Source organism: Rhopalosiphum padi, chromosome 1 (genome assembly GCF_020882245.1).
Source record: "Rhopalosiphum padi isolate XX-2018 chromosome 1, ASM2088224v1, whole genome shotgun sequence".
NCBI classification, from domain to species: Eukaryota; Metazoa; Arthropoda; class Insecta; order Hemiptera; family Aphididae; genus Rhopalosiphum; species Rhopalosiphum padi.
The window spans coordinates 15,456,767-15,469,172 of NC_083597.1; the positions used below are offsets into that span (position 1 = coordinate 15,456,767).

Consider the following 12,406-nt stretch of genomic DNA (forward strand, 5'->3'; position numbering starts at 1 on the left):
TTTAACTTTTCTAAATAAAAATTTAAATTAAATTCTTAATCTACTAAAATAACAGAATTATGAAACTATTTAACCGTTTTCGCTGCATCAACAAATATCATTAAAACATATCTTAAAACCCTTCACAAAACAAGTTGCATAATAAATAATATTTGTATAATATATGTATTATAATATTACACGAGTCTTTTTTTTACATCTTGCGGCTAGTGAAGTAGTGACACAATAACGTTCGTATAATAATTTGATTATGTACGTATGTACCTAAAAGTACTCGATACTATTATTATTTAATATTGATTGATAAATTGTTAATAAGAAAGATGTATTTAGTCTTAACTGATTGACTTTTTGAAATTTGTGATTATTATCTAACACATTTATGTCATGTATGACATGATTTGTATTTGATAATTTTATATACGAATATTATTGTTTTTTCTTATACAACCCGTCGTAAATGTATTAATTTTTTTTTTATTATTTCACCATACTTAATTGTGTCACTTTCCTTTGAATTATTTCACTTTCGTCTTGTTATTTTGGTAGTTGGCCAAAAAATATACGATGATACAACACCAGTTTTTGTGAATTTTAAGGTCATTTAACTATACATAATGACGTTTTGTTGGTGATTTAATTATCGTAAGAATTCGTGACTACGCGGCTCAACGCCCTCTGGATTACAAAACACAATTACATATCTTCAACTCTACAAATAAACTCTTTTGAGAAAATTATAATTAGAAAATATTTTTTTCAAAAATTAAATATAGATATTACAAATTAGCTAGAATATAGTTAGGTATTACTTATTTTAATGTTCATAATAATAAAAAATCTTGTACATCATTAATTTTCATTTAAGCCATTTTTATTTAACTTTTTATAAGTGCTGAAATTTAAATGTATACCTATTTATGTGAAATATATGTAATATATATAAATGTATATTTATGTTGTTTTTTTGTATAATATAGATTATTACATTGTTTATGCTCATTCCATATAATTTTTTTCCATAGATAATTATTAGAAATTATTACTTATCAGCTATCATTATGTACATTGTATATTATATCATTTTGAATAGGTTACTACAAAAAATCGTATATTTTTAGTAAATTTTATTCATGTAACTTGAAGTTCCAACTTGCACATATACAACATTCTTCTAAAAGTATTATTTTTATTATACTGCGACCTACAAAGATAATTATATAGATGGTGGGTAGAGCAAATTATCTTAAAACACATTCACAAATAAGTTTAAAACCAAGTACCAACTTATGAAGAAATGTTACATTATTTTTTATTAAAATGACAAAAGAGTAATAAGTACCTATATAGTTTGTTATTTATATATACTTTTAGGCAGTTTGTATTCAATACTTGCTGTACCTATGAAGTTTTTATTCTTCAAAAATTATATTAGGTAAGTTTCATACTTGACCTATAATCTAGTTATTTAAAAATAAATGAAAAATTATTCAATAAGTACTCAAAAAATTATACGAATTCCATACATCTTTTTCAGTTAATTAGACCAATTTAATAACTAAGATCAAATTACTAGATCGAACTTAACATAGGTACATGGCTTAACATTTAAAAAAATTGGATATGTTAAGCATTATTGATTTAAAGAAATATCAAACTACCAGTAATTATTCAATACTAAACCAAAAATCATTATATTATATCATAATCATTGATTATATTATAATAATACAAACAAGTGGTTAAGTTGTTTTAAATGTTTTATAAAAAAGGACATAAATAATTTAAAATAAAATCATTTCGAATTATAATACTATATGGATTTCCCCTAAAAAATTATTTTTATTTTTATATTTATTTTATACTTTTATAAATATATTTTCTAGAACTTATTAGAACCCATAATATTTTATTTTAATATACCAAGTGTAATTTTATTGGTCCAAGTTTAAGACAGTGTCTAAGAATTTAAAATTAGATTCTTAATAGTAGTTATCATCGTTGATTCATGAATAGAAAATGAGAAAATACACAATATTCACAATATTATAAATATAATGTATTTATAAAATATAACAAATACTTAACACATTAGTCATAAACGATAATAATAGTCAATAGGCGTATAGTAATTACTGTGTTCTTCATATGATCGCACTAACTATAATATATCAATTTCGGATAAATAAAATTCTGAATTAAAATCTAACGAAATGAACTGTTACACAAGACGATAGTATAATAATAATCAACGTAAAATCATATTATGTATAAAAATAATGATTATTATTATGTATGTATGTCCTATAATTTTGTGACGTTTGACACTGAGGTGGTTCATTTGTCTGGTGGCAGCAAATAGTTGGCCAAAATGAAGTTGGGCTGGATTTTATGCGTTTGATTTGGTTCCGAGCCGTCTCGATTTTTGTTTTCTGACCCATTTCGAACGCCGTTTACTGGACCTACTACTATTGGTGTCGTTCTACCGAAAGGATAGTAGTCCACATTGTCCACGACTACAGTGTCGTCGTCATAGGGACTTTGCGACGGCGGAGTCACCGATGTCGTCGGAGTTGGAGTTTGAGTTGTTGGTGGTGTTGGTGACGGCGGTGTTGGTGGTGGTGGTGGTGGTAATGGTGGAAGATACACCGGAGGACATTCGGTAGTCGTGATGGGATGCCAATCGCCGCATGGCTGCCGTGCTAGTTGACGACCGTCGTCACCTATCCGGCTGGTCGTTGGTGTTTCGCCTTTAGCCGGCAAATAAAAATAGTAATAGAATACGTGATGATGAACGCCGGTGGTCGTCACTTGGTGTGACGCCAATGGAGTAGGTAAAACGTGTGAAGGTAGCAGATTTTGTCGCATCACAGTCGGTGGTGGGGTCGGTGGTTGGTATAGTTCCAACGGTTGTCGAAACTGTGGTTGGTGCACAAAATAACGTTGTGGTAGCAACGGTTCTTGAAAGAATGGCCTAAATGCCATTGGCGAACGCGTCGGTGAAGGAAACGTGTGGTAAAACTGTGGAAACTGACCAGACCACGCTGTTGTCAATGTGATGACCGTGGCAATGATTATCGCTAGAACACATACTATAAAATATTATTATTGACACACGTCACACGAGGAAAATTTTTAAATTATGCATATGAGTAATTAATACTGATTGCTGTCAAAATTTGGTAAATGTTACCTATCCGACACCTGTATACACCTATATAGTTCCCTTTAATTAAGCGACTTATATGATATTATTTACCTATCATTAATATAGTTTTAATAATAAAATAATATTAAAAATATATATTTTGTTGCCTCGAATTGAGCGTTAGTACATTCCTCAATGCATATCAGCGGGGAGAGCGGATTTTCAGTACATAAATAATATAAGACAACTATATTTCTATAACTTGATGATAATAGAAAAATGTTGAAAGATTATTATTTTCAAAATTACTATAACATAATACTCACCGATACTATACATAAATATTAAAATATAAAATATTAATCAATAATAATTTTATTAATGTATAGAGTAACAATTTAATAAATCTTTAAATTAAATATAGATATCTAAAATATAAAAGTTATACGTAATTTATATATTCAGTTTTATAGTTAATAAGTTTATCAAAATTAAAAATTTATAATTACTTATCATAAATTCATATTATTAGTATGCGATTACACAGAAGTAGACTTTTATTATTTACTTTGAATTTTTTTATATATTCTAATAGTTGCTTGGTTATATTTATATACGTAATTATTGTTTATTAATATTTGATTTAAAATTATTTAGTTTAATAACCTAAGTTAATTTACTACTTTTTTGAAATGAGTAATATTCAAAAGACAAAGAATGGATTTATTCTATGCACTCAAATTATTGGTACTTACTATTTCTTAGTTTATATAATATAAATTATATGTTAAGATATGAACACAAAAGTTGCCACTTTTTTTCCATTATTTTATATCTGTCTATTTACAAAGAATGCATGTAAAACATTGTGTTTATAATCATTTAACGCTGATTTTTCATAAGAATAATGAATATAAGTTTATCACTGAGAATATTTGAAAAATCAATGAATCGAATTATTCATTAAATATTCTATGTATTTAGTTTACGAAATTATTATATATAGTTAATAATTATCTATAACTACTTAACTAAGAACAAGCATGTATTTTTATTTTATTATCTAAATATTTAGTTTATTTAACACGTCATTACAAATCTTAATGATATTATGATATTTTAAAGATAAACCAAATCAATTAAAGTCAAAAAAACGAATCGATGAAAAAAAAAATGTCCGGATAGCAATTCAAAATAAACTTGGTCCTGTGAGACACACACAACAGATTCAGGCGAATACGCACAAATATATTTTAGGTGCTTTTGTCAAGTATGTGATAGATGTTAAATAAAATTAAACAGTAATAAAATCAAGTTTTCAGAAATGGGTTCAGAACTGAAAGAAAAGTATTTTGAACCCAAACGTCAAAAATTTAACCAAATATTTAAACAAAAAACAGAAATTATAATGGAAAAAATGAATTATCAACTCGAGAAAGATTCAGCGTTTATACGAGCTGAATACAATGACAAACTGTTAGAGGTTACCAAATATCACATGAATAAGTTTAACGTAAGTATGGAAATGAATATATCCTGAAAAATACATCCTTATTTCTGTAGGTATTTAATGCGTTGGAGTATAACACAGAAATATATAACTATAAAAATTATTGATAAATATTTGTTTACGATTTGAATACTTTTTAAATTAAATGTTCGATTTAAAGAACGTTTACACATATTTTAAATTAAATAATGTTAAACTTCAAGTTAGTGATAAGTTCTTAAACTTTTCGAAAAATGATTTAAAACAATTTAAACGGTTGTTTGCTATTCATTGAGTAATAACATTTTACTTTAACTACTCGTTTATTATGTAAGGTGTAACATATTTAATTTTTAATCTATTAGTTTATGCGTGTTATTTCAACACAATCGTTTATTTCATAGATTGAAAGTTGCTTTGATAAAATAACTAGTTTCAGCAAAACGATGTACAACTACTATAAATAATAATAATATGTATACCTATGTATATATATATATAGCGATAACTTTAAACTGACAATAATAATACTAATAATAATATAGTAGGTAAGGACATATTATTTTTGAACTTTCTTTTTTAGAACATTATTATTTATTATTATACATTAATCACAATTATTGTGTTTTTAAAACACAAATATTCTCATATTTTGACTTAACAATACCATTAACTAAGTTAATAAATAGTGAGGTACATATATTTTAATTCATAAGCCTGAACAATTTAAAATTATATTTTTTTGTAAATCATACATGATACCATATTAACCATATTATTGAGTATTATTCAACTCATTTTCATTCCAATATCAATTTTTTTTTTTTATCTATTTCAGAAGATATTTTTAAAACCATTAGTAATATCAAAATGTATTCACAACTTTAGTAGGAAAAGTATGTTTTAATTATTTATTAAGACTTAAGATGCTTTTTTAATAAACGTTTACCACTGCGTGACCCCGAATTATAATGTATATAGTACCAAATAATTATTTTAAATTATTGAGTAATGAGTATATAGATAGTTTCAAAAAGAGTGTAGTGTACACCTATTTGTAAAAACAACAGCATCATCAATACTAAATTAACTGGAGACGTGGAGAAGAAATCGTATACATTAAAAAAGCTATTTCTTATTTTATGTATGTGGGTGTTTTCCGATTTTATTCTAAAAGGTATTTTTTACTTTTGACCATCAAAGTTAAGTTAATTTTTTAGATCAAATTTTCTACTAGAATCTGCACATTAAGTTTATGATTTAAAATATTTTATTGCTCCAAAAGTGCCTGTTAGACATACAAAAAAAAAACAGTTTTGCAAGACTCCGTTCAGACCTAAAATAGTACAACAGTTTGTATAGAATATATATTGATAGCTTAAATTTAAATACTATTAATTATAATATTATAATAGGTTTTTATTTATATTACAGTTAAACCAAAGGATTTTGGATTTTGTCTTATCCTAAATATTTGTACATACACATACTCCTTACCTAAATAAAAATAAATATTACTTCATAAATGCAATCTATTTGTAGTAGTTCGTACATAATATTAAAATTAAATGATGATAAATAATATTGACATAGTTTAAATCTCGCTACCACACATTGCCATTGATAGTGCTCTTAAAGTCTTAGCCCGGTGATATTAATATCTCAGACGCGTAAGCTTGCGGTTCCTGTTTGATAATTTCTTTGGATTTAATCAGTGATGCATTGTACAAAATTAACAGCATATATTTATTAGAATACAATTCGTATTTTAATAATAATTGTATTATACAGTTACATTTAGACATTCAGTAGAAATCCGATAAAAAAAATTAAAACATTTTCCCAAATTGTTAATAATTTTTAAAAACATTTAATATATCTATATATTATGTATATTACACGATAAAATTATTCTCTGTTCTCACAAATGTGTAATCATAATCTTGCTATAATTATCTAACTTTGTTTTAAAAATGACATTTTTTGATCTTAAATTGATATTTATTATTACTAAATTGTGCTATGTATAATATAAGAGTATAATTTTTTATTTTTTATTTGCTAGCACAATTCATCATTTCAGCATCCTAATATAAATCAAGTCATTAATATTATTATCCACACTTTTAGATTCGTATAAATAAAAAAATAAAACATGAATTAAAATTGGTTCGGATATAATTAGTTATTACTTTAAAATATCAATTTCACACAAATCTTAGTTTAAGCCAATGAACGATTATTATTTATTAACCAGATTATTAACTAGTAATTGGTATAAATGGTATAATATAATATAAATTCGTTGATTATGAATTCTACTTATTCTAGTAATATTAATTAATTAAAGTAATTATATTATAAAAATAAAAATTACACATTAATAATGTGTTTTAAACTTTGCAGTAATGCTACTGGACACTTTATTCACTTAGCATAATGTGTTTAATTGTTCTTCTATTCTTTTATTCTTTTATTATATATAAATTTAAAAAAAAATGGTATATTTTATAACGTTACATTATAATGAATGATAATATGATATAAATAACCTAAACAGTATCGATTTAAGATATAAATATTTTTTACATAATTATCTAAGTAAGGATTAAAATGAATATTTTAATACTATAGTATAAATGTATAATAAATAAAAATATATAATAATATAAAGATAAAATACCTAAAATACAATAGAATTTAATTGATTTTTTCAATTTTTGGTTTTGAATGTATTCAAAAATAAATAGGCATATTTCTTAGTTATTTTACGTTTATTAATTAATAACAGTAAAACTTAGAGACATAACAATTTTAATAAGCCTTCCATTACCGAAAGAAGATTGATTCAGAACTTTATTGTCTGCACCCAAAATTAGAACTTAAACTTAATTTCGAAAAATTAATCGATATAATATAATGCGAATATTATCGATAACATCTACTGAAGAAGGGAATGTCAAAGCACGTATAACACCACGCACTTATGTGTGTTTGTACGTGTAAAGATAATATATTGTGTATTTTGCAGAAATGTATTATTTAGCTTCATATAAATTTACTAGACAATTATTATTTGCTTTGAGTAATTCCTATTAATACAAGAGCCAAACAATAATAATTCGAATTAATGATCAATTTAATAATATACTAAATATATAAAGGGTTATACTATTATTTACTGCTTTAACAAAAATAATAAAATCCCTTGTCGCCTTTGTTTTCAAAATTAATAGAATTGTAGAATAATATTTTACTTAATAATATTGTGGACAATTGTTCAGTTATGGTCAGTGCTAATTACCTAAAATTTGGTATTCACTATGTATTAACTATACTCTATAGTTACATTATTCAATAGTCCAAAGATTACTATTTTTGTATAGAAATATAGATATAGTAATATAATATATTGCTAATATAGTAGATCATATCATATTTTAATCATTGTTTATATTTTGTATAACTATTGCATATATTGTAATAATTAAATTTGAAAATAAAAAAAAATTTAGCGTACTAGCCTCCGATTCTCATATAACAATTATACCCAAAATGATTTTCTAAAATTGTATACTTTTAAAAAAAAATTGAAAACTTATTAGTAATATTATAATTTATAATAAATTATTAGTATAGTTGAACTGTATTAACTATATTTAAGAATGTTTGTAGGAAGCTTTATCAGCTTTTACGATGGACTTAAACAATAAATGTGATTTAAAACAAAAACAATATAAAATCGAAGCTAAGAAAAAGATGTTTACAAGTATTCAAAAATCGTTAAAGTCGAGGGAAAATTATTTAAAACAGGAATTTGGATATTTTAAAGAACAGAATTTAGCGGATTTCAAAGAATACTATCGACGACTAATTTTGTCTTATCGTCTGCAATTCGAAAAAAAAGTAGATGATATGGAAAAAAAACATAGTGCAAAATATGAAAATACAAAACAATCATATGTACATAAATATAAAAAAATGTTCAATCTAGAGAAAAAGAGACTAGAAGAAAAATTATTGTTAGAAAAACTAAGCTTATTGTCTGTTTCTGACATAGAAAATGTCAAAGAATCAGAACCATACATAAAAGCAAATATCAAAAAAAACTTAAAATGTTAAAATGTTGAATGAGAATATAAATATTTCAAGTAATGTAGTTTTAAAATAAAAACTGTTAAACATTACGTGAATTTATTAGAAAAAACCGTAATAACCAAAAATAGCAAATTTTTTTCAAAATTCTTATGGAGGTAGAGTATTATAAAGATGAATCCAAGACTCCTCCTACAGAATCCTCTTAAATTTAATTTAAAATAATAAAAGATAAACAAAGTAAAATAACAACGTATCTGTTTACAAATTCATTGGTTCTATTTTAAAATAAATATAACCATATAAGTATACAATTATTTAATTATTTTTGAGTAATTTCATAATCTAAAATAATTGAATTACAATAATGTACTGTAAAAATTATTTTTGGTATTATAAAAAATATTAATAGACTTTAATTTTTAATAAAAATGTAGAAAAAAACAAGATCATTTATTAAGTTACATAGACCTCGGCAATATATATATTGGTATTTTATTATTTAAATTTTGAAAAATAAGCGAACAATAAATCATATAGCATTTAAAAAATACTTAATTGAATATAAGTATATTAAAATTTTAATTATCTGTTTAAAAAAATTGATCAGCGAGATAATCGTATGGGTCATTACCCGACTAAATAACAATAAATAAACAAATTAAATACCAAATGCCTTACGCTCGTTTCAGAAATTTAAAAATGCTACACATTATACTATAATAGTTATTAAAATATGCAACTCACTTATTTTGAGAAAAATCATAGTGTTGAATCCAAAACCATCTGCATGCAATCCTCGTTGTTCTTGGCAGAACAGCTGTAGAAGCTCCTCTGAAACTGAACTCGTTGTGCAAACCACTTTTTATACTAATCATATTGATACAATACTTAGAAAAACCATATAAAATAAAAACTTCTTTTGTTATGCAAACCACCGCTCATCATTACAGTTCGTGATCCAAATATCGGTCCTATAGTGTTGTTTTTTACACTAGTCCGGTTTTAAGGAGAAACTTGCGCTAACATCGTTAATGGACACTCAAATATGATTTTACGTGATTAATTACTTATTCAATGAGCAACGTTACTATAAACTTTCAGTGCACGATTTCTTGAAATAATATAATTATTAATTTATACATAACAAAATATATGACATTTCTAAAAATATAAAATAAACTATACTCCGGTAGTAAACAAAAACAATACGTGCAGCCTCTTATTATACATCAATGCTTGCATATTAATAATTTTCAATTAGAACGTTCGAGGAAACATGTTTCTTTATGTAACGTCATAAATTCCCTTATTTCATGATACAATTATTTCGATGACAAAACCGTTAAAAAAATGTCAACTGGCACACCTAATCGTTACACATAGATTTTTACCGAATTTTATTTAATTTAATAAAACTTTTATTATATAATTCAACAACAATTACTATAATATAAATGTCTTTTTGGTTGGCATTTTATTTTAAACTGAAAAGTAAGTTTCAATAATATGTATGTGAAAAAAATAAAAATATTAATTTTTCAACGTGATAGAATTTATAGACAAATTTATTTGTTGAATAAATTTTTAAAGATATTTAGGTATTGAATATATAAAATGAATAAATTTAAAATGAACGTTATATTCTAAATAATAATTTAAATAATTGATTAAATTAAATTAAGTAAAATAATGATGTACTTGAGTATTTGAAACAAATACAATCTAATCAAGAGCTGAATATTGTCAGATCAAGTTTCAAAAATTGGAAACCGTCGTTTTCAGAATTGTATTATGTGTTACAGACTTATAGAGAATAAAATATATACAAATATGTACCATGTACACAGAAAATAATGGAATTTATATAATGTATGTAAACATAATATTGTATATAATCCATTTGACAAGGCTTTTGATCGGCCGTTGAATACATTGACGTCATTTCAAAATATTTGAATATATAATAAATAGAATTTTTTCAACGTCGTTATCATTAAAAAAATAAATCGGCATCTAAGTAAACAATAAATAGGACTTAATATTTCTTTAATAACAAAAATATTTATAATATTATGAAGTTTTTATTCTAAGACTAAAACATGTTATACACTATGTGTCATGAATATATGACAATTTTACATTAAAATTACATTTGGATATGTCAAATCATTTTTGTACACTCTGTATATATTATTTTAGCGTATACTGATGACTCAATAACTATGGACGTTATGGCAATATGAGAGGTATTAAAATATATAAGCTAATCACGTTATAACAAAAAAAATGTATTTGTATTTCTGCATTTCTATGCAAGTACTAGTTAATATTATAATATTAGCCGTAAGTAATAAGAATTTATGTATATTATTAATTATTAGTAAAATCTTAACGTACATCACTTTTTAATGGTAGTAAATATACTTTCATTATTTTATCATGCATTGTGTTGTTAAAAAACCACTTATGCGAAAAATTAAAAATTATACAGAAAAAAAATACTGAAAACATGAATTTTTATATTAACAATTAATTAATAGTCAAAAATAAGACAAAGGGGCATCCCTTAAAAATATAAAAAACTGTTATTGCTATTTTAAACCAAAGTTTCATTACCTGCTTTAGCTTAAAATTTAAGATTTCTATTGTGAGTGATATAACTTATTGTTGTTTTATTTTAGTACACTGATTTGTAAAAATTATTACTGAATCATTTCAAAACTAATCATTTTTTCTAATATATCTGTGTATACAGAAACAAAAAAAAAAATTTAAATCCAAGCACAAAAAATATTATTGCAAAATAAATAGATTCATTGCTACTCTGCTGAGAATTTAAAGTAACATATTAAAATGTACTTTTGATGAACCAAAATAATTCAATTCCCATAATAACCAAAAAAAATATATTAATTTTATTAAACTAATAATAAAACCCACTTAACTGCTTATATTTTTTATACTAATACCCATCAAACGGTAGTTTGATCGATTAACTTAAGTAAAAACGTATTTTTATATAAAATCCTTTACATTCATTTATTTTTATATTCACCATAAATATTTTCATTATTTTAAAATTGCATGAAAACTGTAATTTCAACCTTACAATATTTTGCTATGCGACTCTAAAGTGATATAAAACAGGTACGGCGGTAAAAAGGATATTTTATCTTCACAACAATGATGACAATCCCCATATTACTTTTCTCAATAAAAGACATAACGGAGCTATAATATGAAAGCTTGCACAATAAAGAAGATCGTATAATATGTACAATACTTTGAAAAAACCATAATTTACAATTTTAATTATTTTAGTTCCTCTACATATTATTATGTAGATAATTATAATGTGTTTTCATTGTTTACAACCAATGTTTTCTTGTATACTTTGTTATCTAACCTACAGGAGTCGTTTTAATTATATTTTTAAATTTTTAACTTTAATATTGCTTAGAAATGTGTAAAATATTAAAAAAAAAAAAAAACTAATCTTTTCTTTTTATTAATCCAATTATATAAATACTAAAAATAATGCCATTGATATTTATGAATCAAACAAATGTTTCTGTAAGTAAACGTGACTTAATGTAAAATTACAAGTTCTTGAAACAGCAACTTGGACAAATATAATAATGCATTCTGTTTATTCCTATTTTTCACTACTT

General features: G+C 24.1%; 1 protein-coding gene and 1 pseudogene across 1 annotated transcript; one reads left to right on the plus strand and one right to left on the minus strand.

Moving 5' to 3' along the window:
- Window positions 1–2,037: 2,037 nt before the first annotated feature.
- LOC132931363 (uncharacterized) lies at window positions 2,038–9,578 on the minus strand. Its single transcript, XM_060997401.1, has 2 exons — window positions 9,480–9,578; window positions 2,038–3,092 (listed from the first exon to the last, which is right to left on the minus strand). The coding sequence occupies exons 1-2, from the start codon at window positions 9,496–9,498 to the stop codon at window positions 2,338–2,340; spliced, it is 774 nt and encodes a 257-aa protein (XP_060853384.1). The 5' UTR covers window positions 9,499–9,578; the 3' UTR covers window positions 2,038–2,337.
- Window positions 3,879–8,759, plus strand: LOC132918480 (uncharacterized; annotated as a pseudogene).
- Window positions 9,579–12,406: the final 2,828 nt, after the last annotated feature.